The 25,969-nt window shown below is 39.3% G+C and overlaps 4 protein-coding genes across 4 annotated transcripts; 2 read left to right on the forward strand and 2 right to left on the reverse strand.

Annotated features, from left to right (window-relative positions):
• Positions 1 to 1,887: 1,887 nt before the first annotated feature.
• On the forward strand, positions 1,888 to 8,851 carry LOC131301919 (putative disease resistance protein RGA3). Its single transcript, XM_058328425.1, has 2 exons — positions 1,888 to 6,466; positions 6,630 to 8,851. Coding segments are annotated over exons 1-2 (4,350 nt in total). The 5' UTR covers positions 1,888 to 2,117; the 3' UTR covers positions 6,631 to 8,851.
• Positions 8,852 to 10,261: 1,410 nt separating this feature from the next.
• Positions 10,262 to 18,493, forward strand: LOC131301920 (peptidyl-prolyl cis-trans isomerase FKBP16-3, chloroplastic). Its single transcript, XM_058328426.1, has 7 exons — positions 10,262 to 10,380; positions 12,187 to 12,470; positions 15,115 to 15,198; positions 15,611 to 15,660; positions 16,543 to 16,591; positions 17,354 to 17,428; positions 18,184 to 18,493. The coding sequence occupies exons 1-7, from the start codon at positions 10,350 to 10,352 to the stop codon at positions 18,301 to 18,303; spliced, it is 693 nt and encodes a 230-aa protein (XP_058184409.1). The 5' UTR covers positions 10,262 to 10,349; the 3' UTR covers positions 18,304 to 18,493.
• Positions 18,494 to 19,863: 1,370 nt separating this feature from the next.
• On the reverse strand, positions 19,864 to 20,481 carry LOC131301921 (uncharacterized). Its single transcript, XM_058328427.1, has one exon. It carries the CDS (start codon positions 20,406 to 20,408, stop codon positions 19,872 to 19,874), a length of 537 nt encoding a protein of 178 aa, XP_058184410.1. The 5' UTR covers positions 20,409 to 20,481; the 3' UTR covers positions 19,864 to 19,871.
• A 2,180-nt stretch (positions 20,482 to 22,661) lies between these two features.
• Positions 22,662 to 24,027, reverse strand: LOC131301923 (uncharacterized). The gene is made up of 3 exons (XM_058328428.1): positions 23,691 to 24,027; positions 23,258 to 23,585; positions 22,662 to 22,801 (listed from the first exon to the last, which is right to left on the reverse strand). The coding sequence occupies exons 1-3, from the start codon at positions 23,728 to 23,730 to the stop codon at positions 22,756 to 22,758; spliced, it is 414 nt and encodes a 137-aa protein (XP_058184411.1). The 5' UTR covers positions 23,731 to 24,027; the 3' UTR covers positions 22,662 to 22,755.
• Between the last annotated feature and the right edge of the window lie 1,942 nt (positions 24,028 to 25,969).

Here is a 25,969-nt window from a genome sequence, read left to right on the forward strand (position 1 = left end):
TGGGCGATTTCTTTGGAAAAATAGCATACACAAAAATCCCCCTCTATTTCTCTCTTAAGCACCGATTCTTTCCCACTTTACATAGTGATGTTTGGCGTGGGTGAGCTTTTGGTTTTTGGAGTCGTCGGCCGCGATGGGTGGGGTTGGTAGCATGGGCGACTATTATGGGTGTTTGGGAGCGTACTTTTTAGCTTTTTGAATTATGGACAGAATGTATTTTGAGATCGACAAAGTATTTGAATGATATGTATATGATGCATTTTATAACAAGAGTAGTATTTGGAAGATATGTGATGAAAATGAATTATAACTTAGTTTTTGGGAGATATGCAACAGGAGTAGTGTTTGGAAGATATGTGATGAAAATGCATTTTCTCGTGTTATTTACCTTACGTAATTTGTTGTTTAGCTTTTTTTCAGAGTTTTTTGGATTAATATATAATTTGTCTCGATGAGAGGAATTTAAAAAAGAATAACTATGTAGGCCGAAATTTAAAAAAAAATAGATAGGACAACACTAAAGAAAAAAATACCGACTATTTCAATCATTTTTGTATTTCGTATTTTTTTTTGCTTTTGGTCAAAATTTTTTACTTTGTAATCTCATTTCATTGAGATGAATGATAAATCCAAAAAATAACGTGTATCTAAAAAGAAATTCAGAAAAGACGAAAAAATACCAAAATAGGAATGAGTCATTAATTAAACTGGTATGGTTAGCATATTTGTGCTTGTGAAGACAAATATAGCAAACTAAAGTTGGGGAGAATGGTTTATAATCCTATAACTTATACTGTAACTGGTTTTCTTAGTGGTAACAGGAGGTGATGAGGGATCTCTGTTTACAAGGATAATTTGTTATTGGAAAGAATTACAAATGCTTTAGGGGTAATATGGGCATCAAAAGGTCAAAAACAGGTGACATCATCAATTCCCATCCATTCAACTAACGGATGTTAGTAGGAGGGGGAATCATGATAATACTTTTAAAAGTAAGGGAGCTCAGTGACATTTCAGAAACCTCAGAGGAGGTTTCTGAAATTGTCAGAAACCACAGGGGAGATCAGTGAAATTAACCCATTCAACCTCACACCTAGTAAAAGCTCTGCAAATCTATGCATCATCTGTGCCTTTCTTTTTTTTTTTTTGTCAATGCAAATAGACTTTTCGTAAAGAAAATTAATTTTTACATTCTCCTTTTTAGAATGAAAAGATTTAAAAAATCGTCCTCAGATTCTACTTTTCGCAAATTTCCATTCGGTACTTTTTCCAACTTACGTTTTCATCTTCAATCTTTTATAATCCTAATAAAAGTGCTCATATATATATATATATATTGGGATTGAAACATAATTCCACAAATCCCCCGAAAAAATGAGTTGTCACCGTTTGACCAAATTCAAAATTTTAGTTTCTAAAAATCCCATAAATCTTGCTGAAAAATCCATGCATTTCATCCCCAATCCCCCTCTCTCTAAAATCTCGGCACCATTTCAAGGAATTCATCCCTCTCTAAAATTATAGTAGCACCATTTTCAGAAAAACATGGCAGATTTTAACTTAAATCGAACCAAAATAAAATTTACTCTTTTTTTTGTCTTTATTCACTTGAATTTACTACGTATCTTCTTTTTTACATATTTAAGGACAATATTATAAATTTATATGAATAAAAAAAAGAAAATGATTTTGCCACTTTTTTTTTTTCTGTTAACGCCATTCCTCTGCAAGTATATTTTTGGTAAAAAAATATACTTGCAGGGGAGTGCACCAAAAATATACTTGCAGAAAAGTGACATTAACAAAAAAAAAGTGACAAAATCAACGGCCTAAAAAAAAGAGTATGAATAATTAAAATGAGAGCGTGGAAATCATTTTCCGTTCCTAAATTGGATGGTCGTGCTTTCCAGCTTTCCACCTCTCTGCATCATTTCAGCTATGTGTACCGTAAAAGTGTTCCAACAGACCAACCAATAATTCAACAAAATCGGCATACATAAGATTTTGTTGAATTTTCCGCAAAATTTTCTCTTTCATCCATCTTCGTTTTTGTTCCCAAGCTTTCCATCTACCGTTGATCCAACAAGCTCAACTTCATTTCAAAAAAGAAAACAAAAATGTCAGTTTCTCCTCTGATCTCTGCTGCCCAGACAATCCTCACTAGCTTGATCCCACTGGCAACTGAACAAATCAACGCCGCAGTGTTCAATTTCCACGATGATCTCACTTCCCTCCACAGAAGGTTAACAATGATTCAGTCTCTCTTACGTGATGCTGAAAACAAACGGAGTATACCATCAGAAGTCATGAAACTGTGGCTGAAGAATCTCAAACTTGCAACATGTGATGCTGAGAATCTCTTTGATGAAATTAATTATGAATCTCTTAAGAGCAAGTTGGAGGTACGAAAGAGGGATAAGGTAAGCAACTTTTTTTCACCCTCAAATCCCTTGGCATTTCGTCCCAAGATCGCCACTAAGGTCAAGAATATTAATTCATTGTTAGACAAGGTTTGCAGAGGGGGAAATGAAATGGGTCTTAGGCCAATAGATCAGATCTTAAGTGGTAGTACTATTGTTGAGCCTAGTAAATGGAGGCTGACTCACCCTTTTGTTGATGATTCGAATATTGTTGGAAGGAAAGAAGATGTCAAGGTAGTGAAAGAGATGTTGCTAATGGACTCTGATGTAGGAGAGGATTTACCGGTCGTTGCAGTTGTAGGAATGGGTGGGCTTGGTAAGACTACCCTTGCTCAACTTGTTTACAGAGCGGATGAGGTTGTGGACAATTTCGATAAGAGAATGTGGATTTGTGTCTCCGATGATGAGTTTAGAGTCGAGAGGTTATTGAATGAGATGGTGCAATCTCTTACTAGAAAGAAATCTGAGATACCAAACGTGGAGGGAATTGTTGGAAAACTTGGGGAGTCCGAGTTATTGAAGGGGAAGAAATACCTTCTTACACTAGATGATGTTTGGAACACAAGTGGAGAAAAGTGGGAAGAAATGAGATCGTGTTTGCTCGCTATAGGTGGTTCTAAAGGAAGCAAAATTTTAGTCACAACCCGCAGTATGGATGTTTTATCGGCTATGCAAGCATCTCCGACTCTCACTCATTGTTTGAGTGAACTGTCACGAGATGATTGTTGGGCCATGTTTAGAAAAAGAGCATTTGCGAATGGAGGACCAAGAGAAACTCAAACTTTGGTGGTTATTGGTAAAAGAATGGTACAAAAGTGCAAGGGTGTTCCATTAGCGATAAACTCATTAGGAGGGCTATTGTACTCGAAGCATTATGTAAACGAATGGGAGTCTATTGAGAAGAGTAATATGTGGGGAACTCTTGACAGAGAAGATGGAATTCTACCTGTATTACGGCTTAGTTTCGATCACTTACCCTCCCCATGTTTGAAACAATGTTTTACATATTGTTCTATATTTCCAAAGGATCGAACCATCATGAAGGACGAGGTTATTCAGCTTTGGATGGGTCTAGGTTATCTTCAGCCTAGTTCAGGAAGCAATTTGGAAATGGAAGATGTAGGCAATGAATATTTCAATATCTTATCACGCAATTCCTTATTCCAAGAAGTTAAACTAGATCTGCTTAACAATGTTGAAACTTGCAAGATGCATGATCTTGTACATGATCTTGCAGTGGAGCTCTCAGATGGTAATTGTTTGACTTTGAAGGCTAGAAAGGTGAGGGACCACCCCGAGGTTCAACATCTATCATTGTCGCTTGAGAGAGGAAGCAGGATTCAATTTTCAAAAGAGAATATTGGAAAACTTAGGACGCTATTTTTAAGTGGATATTTTCCCCGAAACACAAGAGAAATCAAATGTGTGCGTGCCCTCAGTTTGGAAGATGATGCAGAAGATCTACAAAGTTCCTTGCGCAAGTTTATACATTTGAGGTATCTTCACTTGTCAAAATATCGTATTGAAAAACTGCCGAATGTTGTCACTTGTCTGTACAATTTGCAGACCCTTCGGCTTTCCCCATCTGCAAATTTGGTAGAGATTCCAAACGAATTCCATAAGATGGTCAGTTTGAGACATTTATGTATTGGTGATACAAAAGAAAATAGGAAAGTAATGCCAAAGATGGTAGGGCATTTGACTTCTTTGCAAACACTACCATTCTTTGTTGTGGGTGAGGATAAGGGTCATAAGATTAAAGAGTTGGGAAGCTTAACCAAGCTAAGAGGCAGATTACATGTTTACGATCTCCAACACGTGAAGGACAAGGAAGAAGCAGAACAGGCTCAAATGCTTGAAAAATCAGGCATTACTGAGTTGGGATTTCATTGGGATCAGGACTTTGGAAATTCTAACGTTGACCATGAGGGCGTGTTGGAAGGACTTAAACCTCACAGCAATTTAAGGGGATTAAAGCTAGAAAATTTTGGAAGACGGAGATTTGCATCATGGATGAGGAGTAGAGATGCCTGGTTGCTTGAAAATTTGGTGAAGATCGAATTACGATACTGCAGACTCTGTGAAGAACTCCCAGCACTTGGACACCTTCCGCATCTTGAAGTTGTTGAAATGGATGGATTGGATAGTCTAAAGCGTATTGGTCTTGAGTTCTATGGACGGGATGAAGGCATTTGCCATAGTAGTAGTAGTTGCAGCAGTGGGGCAGGAAGAGGAGTATTTCCAGCATTGAGAATACTAACTTTGTCCAATATGCTTGGCCTTGAAGAATGGTCAGACCTACCGTCTTCGCCCACTGCTGCCACTAGTACAAATGAGTTATTTCCTTGTCTCGAGAAGTTATGTATCCGGAATTGCCCTCAGTTGATTTCAATTATTCCACTAGGACACATTCCACATCTCGAAATTGTTGAAATGGATGGATTGGATAATCTGACGCATATTGGTCTGGATAGCCATGTATTGGATAAAGGTGGTGTCCTTGATAAGAGTAGCAGTAGTGGGGCAGGAGGAGTAGTAGTACTATTTCTAGCATTGAGAAATGTCACTCTTTCTAATATGTCAAAGCTTGAAGCTTGGTCCGAGGTATCATCATTGCCCTTTGCTGCTACAAATATGAAATTCTTTCCTGGTCTTGAGAATTTATATGCCAAGAATTGCCCTCAATTGTTTTCCATTTTAGGTCCTTTGTTGTCCTTTCGGGATGCATCTCTTTTGTCAGTGGATTCTTCCTATGGTAACTTTGAAATGAGGTATACCCCCTACAAGACCAGCATAGTGGTAGATCCAGATTCCAAAAGTATTGCTTTTTTCTTAGAAGATTTTCTGGAAAAAAGCAGCAAATCCCTTAGAGAACTGAAAATAAAGGGGTTGAATGAGCTCTATTATTTCCCAAATCAGTTGCTCAACCTGGCGTCACTTTCGAGGTTAGAGATATGTGATTGCGCTAACCTGAAGTCTCTACCCAATCCCAATGTATCATCATTACCTGTTGCTACTACTAGTACAAAGCAGTTCTTTCCTTGTCTCGAGAGGTTACATATTTGGAATTGCCCTCAGTTGACAACAATTCCAGGTTATATGTTGATTGTTCCGAATTTATCTATCTTGTCAGTGGATGCTTCTTGTGGGGACTTTGAAATGAAGTATAGGCTTTCCTTGACCACCATAGGAGTAGATCCAGGTTCGAAGAATACTGCTATGTTCTTGGATGATTTGCTTGAAAAAAGCAGTAAATCCTTAAGAAATCTGAAAGTAAAGGGGTTGAACGAGCTGCATTATTTCCCAAAACAGCTGCTAAACCTATCGTCCCTTGAGAGGTTTGAAATTTGTGATTGTCCTAACCTGATGTACATAATTGAAGAAACAGAAGCAGGAATATTCAACAGCCTAACATCTCTTCGACAACTTTCGATTCTGAGGTGCAGTAAGTTGAGATGTTTGCCAAAAGGGTTGCTAAAGCCAACCCTTGTAGTATTAGAGATAACTTGGTGTCCACACTTAGATATACCTGATCTGGATGAATTCCGCAGCCTCACAACTCTTCAGAATCTGATGGTCGGAGGTTGTCCAAAATGGGCGAGATCGTGGGAGGAGGGATTCTTCTGCTTGACCAGCCTCAAAATGTTGGAGATAGGTACATTCTCAGAGGAGCTTGAGTATTTCCCTTGGCCCACCAAAAGTGTTGAAATTCTGGAGTCTTTAAGTTTATGGGGTTGGCCAAAGTGCAAGTACCTTCCTGATCAACTTCAGGACTTCAATGCCTTGAGAAAGTTGGAAATTTACTCTTTCGATGGGTTGGAAGCTCTACCGGAGTGGCTAGGCAACTTCTCATCCCTCCAATCATTGACGCTCCAGTGTTGCAAGAATCTGATGAGATTGCCCTCACTGAAAGCAATTCAACGCCTCACCAATTTACAATCTTTGACTATAGAGTCTTGTCCCCTTCTCTCGGAAAGATGCCTGAAGGGGAAGGGTGAAGAGTGGCACAAGATAGCTCATCTTCAATATATCAAATTCAAGAAATGGTAATTGTCTCTCTCTCTCTCTCTCTCTCTCTCTGACACACACACTTCTCCTTTACTCCAAGATTTGCCATACTTGTGTTGCTATCCATGTGCGTAAAATGAAAAGAGTGCATGGAATGTGTTATCTAACCTAATTTCTTCGGCATGATTTATTGGGCTTCAGATTTGTTGAAGTTAGCTTGAGCTGAAGTGAAGCCTCTGCAATTCTGTTTCATGGAGATAAAGCATGGAAGGTCCCCTGCCAATCCTGTAATTTCTCACCTTTTGCAGCTTCTTTGTTTTGCATAGCTTAGGCTAGTGGGTAAATGTTAAATGTTGTTTCTGTTCTCTTATGCTTATACATTTCTTGTTAATGTTAAATGTTGTTTCTGTTCTCTTATGCTTGTACAATTTTTTTTAACACTTTTCTGACCAAGTTTTTCTTTAGCCGCGAACTTTTCCTGTCTTCCTTCAAACTTTTTAAGATTGCCGTCCAGACTCAATAAGCTTGTGTGGTCAGTGGTTTGTAGCTCGAAGTGAAGCTTTTAATCAGGGACTTTGATGCCCAGTCTCCCGCTAATGAGGCTAGCAAAGATTGCAAAATAGCTGAATCAGCCTTTAGAATCTTGTAATAGACATTACATTGTTGGGAAGTGGTTAATTTTGCCTTTGGATCAAACCAAACCTAATTTCTTTCTTAGCTCTGTGTAACTATTTGTTCGTTCTTTGTAGTAATGAAGCACTTAATGTGTCAAAAGTTGGACTCCATACAATCAAATGAGAATCGTGTCACTGTAATTGATTATGTTGGAACATTTCCAAATTACTTTAATGGATATTGAATGTAATTATTGGTGAATGGTTCTTATCCAAAAGGTGTATCTATTCAAGTTAAATGAATAGAAGCCACTACTGGATTTAAGTACACAAGGTATGTCTATTCAGGATAAATGAACGGGCATGACAACCAAATCAAAAGGTTTGACTATTAGGGACAAATATATAGACATGGCTATTATGAATAGACATGACTATGGGATTTGATCGAAGTGATGTGATCTTTGGCTAACAGTCACGATCATGCCTATATAACATCTTGAGTAACAAAACTTCTCATTCTAGGCCACTTCCAGCGCCCATTTTCAATGATTGAACTGACCTTAGCAAATAGAGCCCTTCCCACACTATGACCAAGGCTGTCTCCTTACCTCAAGTACAGAGGGCTTAAAGGATGCCAGTTGTCCCACCAAAGGAATGTGTTCTGTCCATTGCACACAACACATTTTATCCGAGGCTGAACCAAACTTCTGAGTTTAAGCAGTTTCCTAATAGTCCAGGAAGCATTTTGAGGAATCTTCGTAGTCCAAAAACAGGAGCTCTTGATTACATAGGTATGCACCCACTTAACCCAAGAGTCAGATTTCTGACATATAGCCCAAATATGTTTAACCATGGCTGCCTTGTTCCAGTCCTCGGGAACCCTGAACCCAAGGCCTTCTTCCTTAAGTTTACAAACTGAATGCCAATTAACCTTTGCCTCAGATGTTTTCATATTAGGACCTGTCCAGAAAAATGCTCTTTGGGCACTTTCAATTTTTGCCAAGATTTTAAAAGGAATGATGAATGTAGAACTCCAAAATGTCTGAATGCTAAACAACACAGAATTGATAACTTGTGCTCTGCCCCCATATGAGAGCAATTTGTTAGACCAAGATATAGAATGTAAAGTGAAGGGAACTCCCAAATACTTGACAGGTAAAGAACCATTCAGGAATAGCAAGGATGGACTGCAATATAGTCTTTGTAAGTTGTTCAACATCCGCAAAAGCAACAGAACTTTTTCTCTGGTTAGGTTGAAGCCCTGCAAATCTGTGAAAATCATGAAGCCAGTAAATGATCCATTACTTTCTGCATCTAATTCTGTTTACTTTCTTCTGTTTCTTCATTTCCTAAGCTATATCGTTTCATGTACAGGTTAAATAGCCCATTTTCCAACATCTATCTCCACCTCACCTCGAATGTTTTTGGTATTCATGTGATGCAAAAAAGAAAAAAAAAAACGATTCTGTCGACGGTTTTGGTACACGAAGATTATGTTCAGCTCAAGATCTGTAAAGCATCTGAAGACCACACTTGACTGCAAGATTGCGACATCTGCTCTGGATTGTTGGTGGATTCACTAAATCGAAGTCGTGGAAAGGAATTCACTTGCTTTCTCTGTCATATTTAGGATAATTTTGAACTTAATAGATGTTTTTTTCTAGTAAAAGGCAAAAGAACAGTTGGCCGATAAAAAAAAGAAGAACGGTTTGCTCTGTGCGCAGCCCATGGCTCCGTAACTTCGTAGCTGTTACTTCTCGGGCCAATTCTGTAATTTTTTTTCTTGTATGATTATTTTGCTGATCATGGCGATCTGTTATATATGTTGTGTGTACGCTTGTAAGATTGACTGATTGAGTTTGAACCTTTTTTTCACAATTGCTTATTTCCATCATCAGCGAAGGTTTTGATGAAAAATAAAATCTTAATCTGATTCTTCACGACAAGATGAATTAAAAAAAATGAACGAAAATAAGTCAAGAAATTGTATTTATTTATTTATTTTATCTCATTTCGCCTTTGATGAACTTTTAAGTGCTCTGTCAAGTGTTTGACAAAATTTTCACAAAGTTGAAATTGTCACGAAAACCCAATAATAAGATGAAAAAAAGAGGCAAAAAACAAAAGTTAGGTCAAATGTCTCGTGGTCTATTAAGTATTCATGTCTACAGGTAACACTCGAACAATAATATTGCAGTTGACCGAACCAAGCAAGGTTTGAACTAAATGGAATGGGCAAGACACAATCCAAATTGCGAATGAGCCGAACCGAATCATGATAGCCTACATGCTTGAATGGAAGTGGAGGCTTGAAATTCGTGAGCCCAACCCAGTGAAATGGCAGGTCTAGGACCGTGCGACTGGCCTGATTCACGTATTTGGGGCAGACGCGGGGATCTACCCTAATAAAGTATCCATATTCATTCTAAAGAAAAAGCAAAAGGAAAAATTACCTAATGACATAACAAACTTATTACTTAAAACTGCTATTCAATGCCTTATCATTAATACAACCACCAAGTCTTCTTCCTTGGTTGTTCACGATTCTTGAAGTCCTCGATGTAGCTCTGAGTTCTTTAGCTTGTGTTGGAGCTGCAGGTGAACATGACTTTGTTGAAATGAGTGAGATACTGAGGTAGTGAACAAGGGAGGCGGAAATCTTTTATATACTGGGGTTGGTTGCACTACAAAAAATAAGGGCAATTATGCCATATACACATTTTGTTTGAGCAGAACTTTTTACCTTTTTCATCTAATAACAAGGGCGAATATTCGCAGCCTTGTATTTTCTCTCTTAACCCGTTAAAAATTTTCAATTATATTCGATAGTTAGTTATCGAAATTGAGATACATTTTCAGCATACAATTACCGAAATATAATATTTTTTCAACAGCTATTTACCGAAAATGTATGTTCGGCAGTTGTTTACCGAATATTGAACATATTTTCGACATGTAGTTGTCGAAATATAATCTTGTTTTCAACATCTATTTACCGAAATGTTATGTATGATTTTCAACAACTATTTACCGAAATATAGTGGGCTAAGAGAGAAAATATGGGGCTGCGAATAGTCGCCCTCAATAACAAACGGCTCATAGACAGAACGGTCGCAAAGTTCAGGGGGTAAAAGCGATGTGTTTCAAACGTGAACGAGGTAAAAGTGATACAATGTGATAGTTCAGGGTGGTGTTTCAGAAATTAAGCCAGTTTGTTGCTTTACCCCTCCCATTTAAAATCTGCTGCTGATTTCGTTATCCACATCCAAAACCCAAACGACCACTGTCAACACAGAGGAAAACAATGGCTTCATCATCTCTTCTGCTTCCTCTTGGTAAAATAAAACCCATCCAATTCTTCTTCTCTCTCCCTTTGTTTTCCTTGTTCTTATTATGCTAAATTGTTCAATTTTTCTTGATGCAATTTCCGGTTCTTTTTGCATCTTTTGTCTGCTGCAAGTTGGTCCCATCAAATGCTTCACTTACATTACCCGCCTTTGCATTATCATGGGTGTTCTAAAAGTCGCTAGGCCCTAGTTGGGCGGAAGACAGACGCCTAGTGCCTAGACGCCAACTAGCTAGTCCGCCACCTAGGCCAATTTTTATCTAGACATTGGACTAGACAGCTGCCTAGTTGCCCGCCCAGACCAATTTTTAGAACAGAGGGTTTGGTTAACCTAAATGTGGGATATTAGCGTTCATTTACTTGGTATCTGATCACCTATTTCAACTGATTGAGTTTTATGTGTATTTCTGCAGTTCAAAGTAGTGAATTAATATAGATCTCCATCAAGAAAATAAGACAGTGAATTAAATTAGTACCCAATTTTAGAAAATAGTTATGAGTCATGGATAAGGGTATGATACAGATATATCAACATGGAAATACCTTAACAAGTAGGGTACGGGTATGGCTAGAGTCAGAAATAAATTTTCATGTTCTTTAGTATTGTAGTACTAAACAAACTCGAGAATGAATTATTGGTATTTTCTGGTGCAAAGTATCAATGAACAAGGTATTAGTTTAAGAGCCTAAACTTTCTAATTCAAAGTAAGATACTCCCTTCGTCCCAAAATGTTTGTCTGGTCCGCAAAACGAGGAGTTAAAATAATACATTCTTTTCAAGAAAAAATTCAATTTTCTTTATAGATGAAAAATACACTGATATTTAGTAAATTGATGAATACTTTTTGAAATTTTCTTGAAAAAATTGTATTATTTCTTTTAACTCCTTGTTTTGTAGACTGGACAAATATTTTGGACAGGAGGGTATTACTTTAGGAGCCTTAATTTTTCGTAAGTCAATGTAGGACGTGTAGAAGTATCCTTTTGATCTGGATCGTAAGCTGTTTATGACGAGAAAAACTATGGATACAAACGATACATGTCAACTAGTTTTGATCTCACTATTTCTAATTATGAAATATTACAATTGAATAGTTGATAGACTTGTAAGCTGTTTATGACGAGAAAAACTATGGATACAAACGATACATGTCAACTAGTTTTGATCTCACTATTTTCTACTTATGAAATATTACAATTGAATAGTTGATAGACTGCTATGTATACTTTTGAAGAGCTCGTGTGGTGGTTTTTGCATGTGGACCGTATGTCTGCTGCTCAAAACAGTGAATAGCTATGGGAAGGCCAAAAAGGGCATCATTGCATAATCTGTCACCCAAGCTCATACCAGAAATCTCAGGCTCCATACTCTGACGACGCTGACCTTTCAGCTATATAAAAGGCGGGGTGTTTAAACTGTAAAATTGATGGGTGCTGGGATAAACAAAACCAGGTCAAATTACTAACTTTCCATTGCCATCATTTCCTCAATGTTCTGCATTTCGACGTAAACCCAAGTTCTCACATTTGACACTTACAAGCTCATATACTTCAACCAAGCAATGGTCCGTGGGAATTTCAGTGGTACTGATAAAGAAAACTGGTTTTTCTGTTTCTGTTTACTTGCTTCTTTGTGAACTAGTTTTAGCTTGATTGATTGTTTACCATGGATAATTCATTGGATTCGCATTGATAGCTAGATCCTGCTAAGTAGTTCCTATGATGAAATTGAAATTTTCTTCAGTACTTTGCTACCAAGGATGTATTTCTGAATTAAAATTTTGTATTGATCCAGGTTCTGCTTTTTCTAGATGTATGTACACCAATCATCATACCATTGCGGGTGGTAAAATTAGATGTGTGATTTTGAGATGCTCGAGTTCAGAATTGAGAATAGAAGCTTCAAAGAGAATTGACAATGGGGATGAATTGCCCTTAAGTAAGCGCAGGAATGTCATTGGCATGCTAGTGGGTGTTTCAAGCCTCTTGCTTTCCTCCCTCGATGCCAATGGAGCTGGCTTGCCTCCAGAGGAAAAACCTAGACTCTGTGATGATAATTGTGAGAAAGAGCTTGAAAATGTATGGTGAGATTACATAACTCCCTCATCTCATCATCTGTAGCTTTTCCTTCATTCTTTGAAGTTTTAGCCTCACGCCACTACACATAGTATCTTTTGAACTCTCAAACCATAGTTGTGAAAATATTATATTTTTCCTTATTTTGCCTCTTACTAAGTTATAAAATATGTAGTAAAGAGTTAGGAAAAGGACACGTTTGGAGCTTAGGCATTTTCTTAGAACTTAGAAAAAGTTGAACACTTCAACCAGAAGGCATGTGTTCTTTGACTTTCCTCAAGACAAGCCTCGTCTTGACCAGTTAATCACCACAGACTCTTGCATTTGACATCTTACCTTGTGGATGAGATTCACCATTTAACTGTAAATCAACACTTAACCACAGCAAAACAATGCTTGAGGTTGAGTTTAGGCAACTCAGAGTTGCTTGACTTTTGGGTAACCAAGTTTCTACTCATGTTTTTGTGTGGTTCACCAAAGAACTTGAGTTTAACTAGGTTAGTGACACACTTGTGCCTGTACCCCTTGTTAAAATGAATAAAAACGTATTCATGTCAAATATGAAATAGTATGAGTTACTTTTGTACTGTTACCTAGGATAAGTCCTTGTAGTAGTTCTAGAGTGCAAATTTCGGTTGTTAGGCAATCCTTTGTTTTGTAGTTGTTCAAGAAACTGCTTCAAACAAAGCCTTGGTTTGATATTTCAAGAGTTGTCCTTATGTTGAAGATTTTGAGAGTGTTTTTTTCCTAGGCTACAATCTAGCCTACAGCCTATTTGTTTAAAACGTTTTATTCTTTTACATTTGATCTCTCTCAATTGAGTCCTTGTAGAGCAGGGTATTATCTCTTGGACTGTTTATTTTCCTTCCATTCTACTCTGTTATTTGTTGAAGTCGTGCTACTACCAGCAACTTTAACTCCCTGACTCTGAATCGAAGGCTTAACATCTATTTACTTCCATATGCTATCCATATTACCTTGAATTCATACCAAAAGCCACAATATCTTCCTTGTTCTATAACCCTGTTATACAAGAATACTGTTTTGTCCTCCATCATCAAAACTTGCATTTACCTGAACTTGACCAGACATGAACTTTAGTGGGCCCATTGCTTTTCTGCATGTCTGTGAAAGGTGCAGCAGTTTTGTGGACATCTTCTTGGTTGACCTGGTGGAAACTCCTGTTTTTAGCACAGGAACACCGAGCAAGGCGTGAACGTGCTTGTAAGCATTTGTTGACTAAATGCTGGTGGGCCAAGACTTGTTGCGCCTAACGATGAAGGACTGAATGCCTTGTATCTAACTTCTAAAATTACGTTTGACTTAAAAGGGAAGCCACAAAATGGTTCGAGCTTTTGCCACAACAAAGTGGACTTAATGATTTCCTAACCGTGTAGGAAAGAAGAGAACAAAAGTAAAAGGAAATGAACTTTATTATATCGGAACAATAAAGTTTGAATCACAAATGAATGTAAAAGGTGCGAAAAAGGTAAAAATCCGAGATACTTGTGGAAGTAAAAGGATTGGAAAGATAAAGTACTCTTTTTTTTTGGGTAATTAAGATAAAGTACTTTGCTCAAAAGTAAATTGATAGTTGAATAAGTGCTGGGCTTTGATGGTGCAGGACCCTTTTTTCGCCTTCTAAGCTTGTATTTATAGGCAGCTTGTACTGGCCCAGTTCTGAATGTGTTTACTTTGAGCCTTCACCACGAGTTGCCAAGTGTCCTCTGCTAACCCCCATTCCTTGAGCTGGCGGTTACGACTGGATCATGGAATTTATTGGAGGTTAATCCGTGTATATGCTTCCCTCTCTTCGTGGGATGTGAGGATCATGGGGTTAGTTGAGTGGCCTGTGCAGTACTTGGAGGGAAATAACTAACTCCTCTTTTCATGGGCCTGCCTCCATGATCCAATCCAACTCCACAATTCATGGGCTATCTCGTGTACTGACCCAACATTCATGAACCTTGGCTGTGATTTGTTTCAAGTAATAAATAATTGGGCCTAAGCTTGGTACAACAACTTGGCACAATATCTCTAGCCCATAATCGTCCATACATTGGCCCGGTTTAATTGAAAATTTAATTAAATGGCCTTCCAGTGCTAGTCCATGGCTTGGTGCCAAAAACAGGTATAAACACCTGAGTAGTCACAACCTCAGATCATGTATTCCACTTTTGTTGACACACATGTTTTACTCGTTTAGTCTTCCTACCATAATTTCTTCTTAACTATGTTCCAAAATTTGCTCGTTTCAATCGCTGAATAGAAAATTTGAAAATGTTTTTGCAAATTCAATTTTGTTCTACTTTTGTGGAAAGAAAAAAAATTGCCGTGGGAAAAAGTATATCCAATGTGACAAATTCCATTTGTTTACCATCACGTAGGAATTTATTACTTAATCATTAGGATAGTCCAATTTCGTCAACCTTGCCTTTTGTTTGTGTTCTGGCAATACTGGTGGGCGAGATCAGGCTTTGTATACACCTCCTTTGGTGTTTCACTAAACAATAGACATGCGTATTGTGATAAGGCATGGGTTGGTTATGTCTCCATGTAATTTAGCTACCAACACTGACATACTATTGTTGGAAATGTAGTTTGATTGTACTGATGGCTTCTATCGATGGGTTTCTGACTGATGAAGGTACCGATGGTAACTACCGAGTCTGGTTTGCAGTACAAAGATATTAAAGTTGGTAAAGGCCCTAGTCCCCCAGTTGGTTATCAGGTATGTTTTATTGTGCCTTCAATTTAGTTCAATATGACCATGAAAAGAAAATAGAAAAAAGGTTTTTTGTCCAAATGGAACACTAGCAAATGAAAGAGTTCAAGAGGCATCCAAATCTATCTTCTTAACCCAGCTGACCTTAATTTTGGAAAACCGAGCTTGAACACTCCGAAGCTCGACTCGGCTCGGCTTGTTTGCAGCCCTAGTCCCTACCTTCCCTATGCATTCTGGGGTATCAAGCAGTTTGTTTGAAAATCTATTGCTTGCTAAGTGTGCAAGTGACAACCATCATACCCACTGTTTTGCCTTTGTGACTTTTATGAAGTCATGATAAGTAGATGTGACCAGATGAACCCCAATTTTAGTTTTCATCAATCCTATCGCTCACCTTATATTTTATTCCTTGTCACAGGTGGCTGCAAATTATGTTGCTATGGTTCCATCTGGACAAATATTTGACAGGTAAAGTATGTTGATTAACTGCATAATATTCGTTGTCTGTAGGCAATAAGGAGCCGTTTGCTAGCAGGAGATAGAGGGTGGATATACTATCACCTGGGGTAGTATATCCCGAACTACTTATATCCGGTGTTTGCCATCCCGATGTAGACGATGGCTATAATATCGCTGGATTGTATATCCGGCTGGATATAGGAACACCCCCCCTCCCCTCCCCTCTATCCATATTATATCTGGCCTCTCAATTACGAAATGCCACATCTCCTATATCCACCTCAATACAAACTAAGCACATACATATCTCCTCTTCTATAAAATACTGAAGCAAGCCATTTACTTATCCGACTTGCAAACGGATCCATTTATCCATTTACTTATCCGGTCGTAGGGTTTGTACCTAGTGACTTATACACATTCTAGAATCAGCTTATGTATGCATGGAAGAATTACTAAAGATGGTGTTTTCTATAATGCCTACCCAGCTGTAAAGGTGTTGAAAATGGCAAAAATGAGACTTGTAAATTTTTCTCTCCCAACTGGCATCTCCATCTCAAGCTTTATTGGTGATGTAAATGATCTCTATAGCAAATATATACAAGGTTATTTTAGACAGTAATCAGGTATACAGAAAACTTTATCACAAGTTGATAATGATCTACTGAGAGTATCATCTTGTCATGGGCCCCGCACAATCAAAGATGCTAACCTGTAGAACAACACTACACGTGTGAGAGAAATTTCTTCAAGGTCTCAACAAAGAGCAACTTGCTTTCGGTTTCTTATTCAATTTCTTTCTTAAAAATGCATAAACTCAGTTGCTTTCGGTTTCTTATTCAATTTGTTTCCTTTTGTATCTTATTCGATCGCTTTATCTGTACTTCACAGTTCACTGGACAAGGGCCTGCCTTATATCTTTCGTGTTGGATCCGGTCAGGTAACCTCAAAAGTGGCTGTTAATCAAGTTATGCTTTAGTTTGAAGACCTCAAACGCTTAAAAATGTGGCTGTTTGCCTCTTAAATTTACTGACATGAGTTCTACAATTTCAAACCTCTTCGAAGCTTCAACCTTTGAAATTTCAGCAATGGTGAATAGTAGGTTAGTTAATCTGTCAGCATAAAGGATTGATAATTTGCATCCCACTTTCACTGACTGAAGGAATACCAACAGTTAAGGGTCATCATCGGGCCGGGCCGACCGGGCTTTTTTCTTTTTGGCGGGCCGGGCTACCTACCATGAATTGATGCCCAAGCCCGGCCCACGGGCTAGCCCAATTGGCGGGCCGGCGGGCCAAAAGCCGGGCAGGCCAACGGGCGGGCTTAAATTTCCTTGGGCAAAACTAAACCAAGGGAAAAAAGAAAGGGTTTTGTGGGATTTTGGGCTAATAGGAGGGCCCGTTGGTGGGCTTTTGGGCGGGCTCACGGGCCGGGCCTACGGGCAGGCCAAGTAAAAATTCATAGGCCCGAGCCCGCCCATTACAAACTACGGGCCGGGCTAGCCTGCCCGGTTTACGGGCTCGGGCCGGGTAAAAGCCCGACGGACCGGGCGGGTCGAGGGCCTTCGGGCTAAATGATGACCCTTACCAACAATTGTGAACGTTTTGATGGAAATAATTTAGTAATTTTGGTTGATGGAAATAAATTAAGTTGTTTGACTTCTATATACCATACTGACTACCAAATAAAATGACTAGAATAGGTAATCAAGGGACTTGATGAAGGGATCCTGAGCATGAAATTAGGAGGCAAACGGCGACTGTACATTCCTGGACCAGTAAGTTTTTCTCACCTGATATCTCTGCTTTTAAAACGTATGATTTATGGATTGTTAATCACCCAATATTCTGCGTCTGTTGTCATGGATAAGTAAACGAGGATCTAAGTATGAGTATTTGTGTTCGTGTATGCTATAATGCCTTTTTTATTGGACTTTCAAAATCTGTTCACTTCTACTGCTGATTCATAACTTGCGGATTCATGATCTTTCATGGCCCTTTTTATTCTCTTTTTGGTCGGCTAACAGTTAGTTTGCCTCTCTGTTGAAAATATTGCCCTTACAAGAGCATATTCGTAACAAGAATGCCAACAAATCTCTCTACCTACTCCCCCATCTTTGTCCAACATATGGATTTTGTTCTTTTGATGCCCATTGTTCAAATGTAACTTGTACAATGATGTGACTGGTACTTTTAACGATTTCAAACCAAATCTAGGGAGTAGGGACATGTTCATATCGAACAGATGATACATCTAGCTCTATTTATGTAGCATCATCCCTTTTATATGTTTTGTTTCTATCATCCAATGCCATCGCTTCAGTTGCTCTTTTCGTTAGATGCCCCTGCATTTATAGTACTGTTTGCGTTGTTTAAAGAATGCATGCGTTGGTATCCTTCTCTTTTGCATGCGTTGGTATCCTTCTCTTTTGCATGCGTTTGCCATAAGGTAACGGAATCTTCATCAGAATTTCGAATGTACGATTTTCTGACATCAGGTTTTCTCTGGTTCTGTATTTCTTCGGAATTACAGCTGGCATTCCCGAAAGGTCTCAGCTCAGCTCCAGGAAGGCCAAGAGTGGCTCCTAATAGTCCGGTTATATTTGATGTGAGTTTGGAGTACATACCGGGTCTTGAAGCCGAGGAAGAGTAGAATACCTTAACTTCATCCTCATTTTTTGTTCTCCCATTGTATGGGAACCAATAACCATCGTACCATAAATCTTCCATTTTATTCATTCATTGTACTACATTGATATTGTATTCCAATCATCAGTGGCGGACACAGAGGTTGGAGTGGGGTGCTCTTATTTTTGGTAATAACAACCCATATTTAGTATGGATGCCCACAAATGCAACAAATGTTTTCGTCACATTGGCATCCATGCAAAGCCAAAGTTTAGGAGCGCAACTTTAAAACGCAACTTCGAACACAATTACCTCAAGGCATTGGCCTAGGAGTCAAGCATGGCTGCATGGGACTCATATTCGAAACCTTCCAAGTCTCAGGTTTGAATTTGAACTCATTGGGGCCGGTCCATACAATCAGAGATAATTTCCGTCGCTTAAAATTCTATTAAGTTGAAATTTTAAATGGTTGATTGTTTGCTTTGAAAGAAAAAAAAAGAAGGTCCTTTCGTGTTAATGTTTTGTCCAATTTGAGCAACTCAACTTATGGACACGATCATTACACTTTGAAAACTTTTAAACTTTCTAAAGGTGTCCTCAAATCCAAATTGCACTGGACACAAGCCTTGTTGTCTTTAAAATTAAAAAAGAATTTTTCAAAAAATTCTCTCAAAATTTCATCTATTTTCAATATTTCTCTCTCTATCTCTCTTCATTTATCATCCCTACTATTTTTCAAAAAAAAATTCAAACACTAAACCAAACAAAACATTATATTAAGAGGAGAGTAAAAGGATAGTTTTCAGAGGACTTTTGTTATTGAACTTGTCGAAATTGACTAATAATTTGATAGTCGAAAAGTGAACAAATAAACAAAATAAGACGGAATGAGTATTTACTTTGTCGTCAATACAAATTAATGTTTCTCATGAACTTTCACAATGTGGCACACCAAAGAGAAGATCACGGCTCTGCCCAGCATGATTATTTCAACTTCCAATTTGAGCTGAAATTTACACCGTAACAGCAATACACAAACTTCGCTTCTTCTTTCTTTCTTAATTTTTTTAATTAAAGATTGTATTGTGATAGAAAGACACGTCTCTGAAAACATAAAATACACACGATACTAAAAATACACACGATACTAAACAAAGCTCAAGATCAAACCAAGTGTTTCACACAATATCCATTTATACATACACCCCTACAAAGAAAGTGACCGTGACCGCCATGTGATGTTCCTAGACATTTTATATATTGGTACCGACCTCTCCGGTACCGAAATCGTACCGCCGGCCGCCGATGGGCCGTCTCCGGCCACCGGACGGCCGATCCGAGCCGTCCAAAAATTCAAAAAAAAAAAAACGAGGGGAAATATACATATATACACGAAAAAATGGTGCTCGGATCAAGCACCTTACACACCTCGGATGCCGTTGATTCCCGCGTGAGTCCCCTCGTTTTTTTTTTTTTGAATTTTTGGACGGCTCGGATCGGCCGTCCGGTGGCCGGAGACGGCCCATCGGCGGCCGGCGGTACGATTTCGGTACCGGGGAGGTCGGTACATATAGCTCTACTCAATGAATTTTCCTATCCAGCAGCTCCAGCTAATAAACTGAGATAAACAGAAGCCGCAACACCAACCGAATAAACCCCAACCAAAGCCCCAACCAAATCCTTCCCAGCCCTAACCCCCACCCCTACCCCCACAATCCCCACCACCCCAATCGGCACTCGCTTCACCACTGCCGCCGTAGCGTTATCCACAACAGCCCCAGTAAAAACCTCGACCGCAAATTCCCTAAACTCGGCCGGCCCGAGGCACGGTTCTCCCTCCCCGTCCGGCTCGGTTCCGGGCCGGCGGCGGCGAGCGATTACGGCTCGGTAGGCGCGGTCAACACGGGGCCGGGGCGGAGGGGTGGGCAGCCAGGTGTTGAGGAGAGGGTGGGTGGAGGAGAGAGAGTGATGGAGGAGGGAGGTGGCGTGGGAGAGCTGGTAGGGTTGGACGCCTGGGAAGGCGTGTTGGGCTAGGGTTAGGCAGTCTTGGTAGACCGAGGTGCAGGTTGAAGTGAAATCTGGTGAGTTGGTGAGGGTTTCAGAGACTCGTTTGGACGGGGAAAGACCCATCGCCCTGTTTCTCTCTCTCTCGATTGGAATTGGGACGGGAATTGTTGAGAAAGGAACACCTTGTGGTTGCCTTTTGACGGAGCCTTAGTAAAAGAGGTTTTCACACCGCTTTATTTTACTGTTCGTTTTGGTAATCGACGATCCGAATTTTAAATAAATTATTCGAGCAAATAGTTTAACTAAAATTTGGACCATTCAAAATATTTTTGAACAGATAAAATTGTTTGCCTATGTTAATATTTTTGAACAGATAAAATTGTTTGCCTATGTAAAAACCTTTTTTACGGAGCCTCTGTAAAAGAATTTTTCTTATATATGTTTGTGTTTTGTTTTTGTGACGGTACAATCTGAGGCCGGTCAGTGCAGGAGTGAAATGCATTCAAGTCGTTGATCTTCGTTATTAATGGTTTAAATTTTATTTCGGCAATGGACGATTCGAACATTATAGGACAACTGAACGTTAGTTAGGATTTTATCCCTCTCCTCCCTACCTTAGTTAAGGTTTTACCTGGTTGTTTCTTATTTTGCTCTGTTTTTCACTCTTTACCTTCAGGGTTTCATGTGTCTCTTTCTCTCTTTACCTCCGTTTTACTTGGTTCTTTTTTATTGAGGAGCTGCGGCGCTCTCCCTCTCTCTTGGGTTTCATCCCTCTCTTCCCTACCTTAGTTAGGGTTTTACTTGGTTCTTTCTTATTTTGTTCCGTTTTTCACTCTTTACCTCCAGTCTACTTGTTTCTTTCTACCACCAGTTTACTTTTCTCGGCCACAGCTTCGGGGAGGCGGGGCTGCCGCCCTCCATGGCCCACCTCCCCTCCTTCTTCTGCCCGCCGACCACCCATCCTCAACCTCAGGCCGGTCTTCTAGACCAAATCCTCTGCCTCCTTGACCTTTCCACAGCCTTTCTCTGACCACCGCCGCTGTTCATCCTCACCGCAAACCCATCTTTCCACCACTCTTTCCCCTCCACTCCTCCCCCTGGGTCTGTTTTGGGTCTGATCTGACTTTGGGTTGATGCTGGGTTGCTCGTGCCCCCTCCGGCGAATAAAGCCTCCAGATGCCGACGGCGGCGGCTATGGAGCTTGTTTTCTCTTCTGGGGATGCGGCTGATTGTGAACTCGATTTCACTCAGCTACTCAGTGGGCCAAATCAATAGGATCTCAGTGTTTCTTGGGTTCCTTTTAGTTGGTTTTTGTTCTGTTTTTTTTCCTTCCTATTTTCGTTTGATTACATCTGCATTTATTGTGTAATGGTTTGAGCTGGTTTCATTCTTGTTTTTCGATGTAATCGATGCCGGGTTTGTGCTGGTATGAGTCTTCCTCAGATCCGACGGTGTGCGGTGGTGGGCAATAAATTCTTGGTGTGTTCGGCTTCAACGACTCGATCCGACAGAGGAGGCGTGCAGATCTTCGAGAGCCATGGGTGAATCAACCAGTCAGTGTTTACTCCGGCAGGAGATATGTACTTTTCTTCCGTTGTTTCTTAGTTGTTGTTGGTTTTTTTTTTTTTTTTTTTTCAGATTTTAGCTGTGCTTGTTGTTTTCTGCGGGTTTGAGCTGGGAGTCTGTTGGGATTCTCTACTACCTGGACCTAAATTGGTTCCTAATCTAGGCGTTTCGCTGCAGGGGATGCCTGTGTCGAAGTCTTGATAGTTTTGGTTCATTCTTGTATTATTAATGGAATCTATATTGCATTCGGGTTTTTAATATGATATGAATTTGACAGTTCAAAAAAAAAAGAAGGTCGAAATGGAAGACCCGAATCGCGAACTATGCTTGTGCGGTGCACCCTTACACTATAGGATTGTTCAAGCATGATTATTTTACACATATTTATTACCAGCCTATTTTTCCTTCTTTATATACATATATATACAAATTTACTATATTGTCCATAATGTGTTTTAAACAATAAATTAATGAAAAGATAGAACAGTAAATCTATGTGAGCAATGATATAAAGAAAAAAAAATGGAGGGTAAATAAAACGAGGAGTTTTAACTGTGTTTACGCATGAACGAAGGAAGACCACAACATCTTTAGATTTGGAAAGTCCACTAAGCAAAAACATAAAATACAGATTGCGAAGGCCGGAAAACTCCTCAGCGCAGAGGCTTAAGAGTTTTCGGGACAGCTCTTTTTTATTTGAATTGAATGGTCACGCCTCTAGGTTTGAACATCAAAGTCAATTTACAATCCAGAATAAAAATGCATAAAAAGAAGGAATCAATTACTGGTAACCACAATTACAACGTAATGCAGATTCGAAAAACTACAAATCGTCAGGTGATAACATTCATCATCAATTGCCGAAAATAGCTTCCAATCCTCGAAAAAGTACAGCTTCGAATCTTCAGAAAATAGCATCCATGATGCAGCAGAACAACAGGGCACCGCAACTGCGTAACAAAGCACCAATTAGAGATGAACATATGTAATACCATATTTTAATAAGCGGAACCCCAAATGCATTCTAAATGATTTGATCTAATTAGGGTGATTTTCAAACCATTTAAAGATAACCGAAACTCAATCTATTTTAAAGCTCGTAGAAAGAACACATGTAGATCATGTTTTGCATGAATTGGATAAGGGCCATCTTCCTTTTTCCTTGACCAAGGCACCAAAAAGGCCTCAATGTGATATACCCCACTTGAAAGACTATTTCTCAGCCAAAAACCTTCTTTTTCATGTATAAAATCCTTTCGATTTTTAGGTCATGTATAGGTATAACTAAGTTTTAATTGTGCGTATATCTTACAATACGCGATGCATATCCCAATATGATTCATAAAATGAAAACAACGATACACAATACGTATCTCGATTTGAAAACACTTGTGTAGAGAACTCACCATGCCGTCCAAAATTGTTCACAATCGGATTCAGTTTTCTTAGGATGTGGGTTTTGAGCGTGCCATTGATCATTTCTCAGGCAAGGGCATGTCGGAGGCGGAACGACATAGATTGGCCGTGGAGCTACATAAGGACCTTGAAGAGGAACACCATAGGTTGGTGGCAGAGCAGAATAAGGGCCCTTCGGAGGAGCACCATAGGCTTGCGGCGAAGCACCATAGCCTGGTGGTGGAACAGTACTATAGCCCGATGGCATTGCACCATAACCTTGTGGTCGAACAGTATAGCCTGATGGCATTGCACCATAAAGACCCTTACTAGGAGCATCTGCGCGCAAACAATTTTGCGAAATTACTGTATTACGAACATTAAAAGTCAGAACAAAAAAAAAAAAAATGAAATATTAGGCTAACTCGGAGATGTAATATGTACCTTCGGGCTGGTATTGAATCTTCTGGTCATCGTAGCCCATGTTAAAAGGATCCTTGGTCGGGGAGGATGAATGTATATGAGAGCAGGGAGATATGCACAAGAAATGTTTGAGGTGAAGAAGATGATCAGGCCAATATATAGAGATTCGAGAAGTTCTAAGAATAGAAGTCCATTGAGATACAACTGTATTGTGTGTAAAATTAGCTAGGGCTATGTTAGTACAGCATGTCGGGTTGTCATTGCGGAAAGAAATTCAACGACATGGCTCGAAATAAAATCTAAAGATCGATAGACGTACAATTCGTTTGTACACATCTGTACTCTATTTATAATTAGCTAGAATAGTGGCGGAGCCAGGATTTTCAATAAGTGAGGTTGGAAATTTGAACTATGTGTAATTCATGAACGAAACCCTTGATTTGTTTTGAAGAACAAACAAACTAGCGCTACGTTTGGGAATTTAGTGTGGGTAGAGATTCTATTTTGTCTCTTTTTTCCTTTTAAGTACAAAACCTTTTATATGGACCTAGGCAAAAATAAATTTTAAAGTGGGGTCAAATTAGCAAAAATGGAGTAAAAATTATACCTATTTTTATGAAAACTTGGTAGCCAGTAGGGTTGGCTGCCCACCCTTATCTCTATGTCCCTCCGCCATTGGAGCCTAGGATCATGTTAATTATGGCCTTTTGGGTTGTCATTGCCGAGAGAAGTTTGATTATAGTGGCTGTAAAAAAACAAAGAAAAGAAAAACTACCATTCAAGTACTTTTCTGGCACGGCATGCTGGTGAGAAATTTTTCAGTGCCGGGTGGGTATCACATGCTCGTGCCCACGTGGTGCCCAAACAGTCTATCTGGGTTGTCCAAAAGTGTGTTGAATAGCTCAAATTGAAACTCTCTTTCTGCTCTCACGCCACCTCTCTCCTCTTTCTCTCTCTAAATCCGAGCTGTCCAAAATCGAAAATGGATGGCCCGGATGCGCCGAGCATACACCACGTGGTACCACCCGGCGCCGAAAAATTTCTCCATGCTAATAGATAAGGGTTGAAATTTCCTGAAATCAGAAATTTCGTTTGTACACAACTGTATATTGTGGTTATATTTTGCTAGGGTCAGGTTAACTACATGCAGCAGGTTCTGTTGAATAGAGAAAAACTATAATGCGAGTATTCAAAGCAGGGGTGGCTCCACATGGTGTTGAGGGGGTTCAAGCGAACCCCTTGGACTCAAAAAAATGCACTAAAATTTCGTAATATCTTACATATGATTTGATTTTTCTGTCATAGTTTTTTATACTGTCGACACTGAATTGTTCATGAGTAGTCAAAGTAAAAGAAAAAACTTCACTTAAATTTGTGAGTACGTAGATAATATAACTCAACAAAACAAAATAAATTAAGCACAATTTATTTTCAATCATAATAAAAAATTTCATTTTACATAGAGCTTTGTATCCACAAATTTCATTTTACGTAGATAATATAACTCAACAAAACCTCGAAGAAGCTGCAGGGGTGGAAGCTTAAAATCATCTCTCAATCGGGGAGAGAAGTGATGATCAAGGATGTAGCCCGAGTCATTCCAACATGTGCTATGGCATGTTTCCTTTTCCTGAAAATGGTTGTGGGTGGGCAAATTAAACTCAGTGGTCAGCAATTTTTGGTGGAAGGGCGATCCGGAGAACAAGGGTATCTGCTGGGCAAGTTGGGATAATATGTCAATTTCTAAAGAAGGGGGTGGCATTGGTTTTCAGGATATTCAGGATTTCAGAGCTTTCGACAAAGCCCTTTGGCTAAGCAACCATGGCGGCTCCTTATGAACCCAAATCCATTCTGGGCTAGAATTGCAAGGGAATCTATTTTCCTAACTCATCTTTTCTCAAAGCTTCCAAGGGCAACAAAACTTCATGGGCATGGTCCAGTATTTTGACAGGATGAGACATCCTAATGCAAGGGCTGAGATGGCAGGTAAATGATGGCGCTACAGTGAAGTTTTGGGATGATTGTTGGGTTTCTCTCGCTCCCTCATTTCAAGCTCTCCACGGCTAAACCTCTGGGATGTGAGATTGAGACAGTTTCGGACGTGATCAAACCAGGTTTGGAAACTTGGGATGCATGCAAGTTGCAGGAGTTTCTCTCGGAGGAAGAAGTAAAGGCCATTACCATGATCCTATTACCTTCTTTTCCCCATTCAGACAGACTCATTTGGCACCATACACAGCAATGTAGGTATTCTGTTAAATCTGGTTATAGAAATTCAAATAGCCCTTGCAAAGTATCGC

The sequence above is a fragment of the Rhododendron vialii genome, chromosome 9a (genome assembly GCF_030253575.1).
Source record: "Rhododendron vialii isolate Sample 1 chromosome 9a, ASM3025357v1".
In the NCBI taxonomy this organism is placed as follows: domain Eukaryota; kingdom Viridiplantae; phylum Streptophyta; class Magnoliopsida; order Ericales; family Ericaceae; genus Rhododendron; species Rhododendron vialii.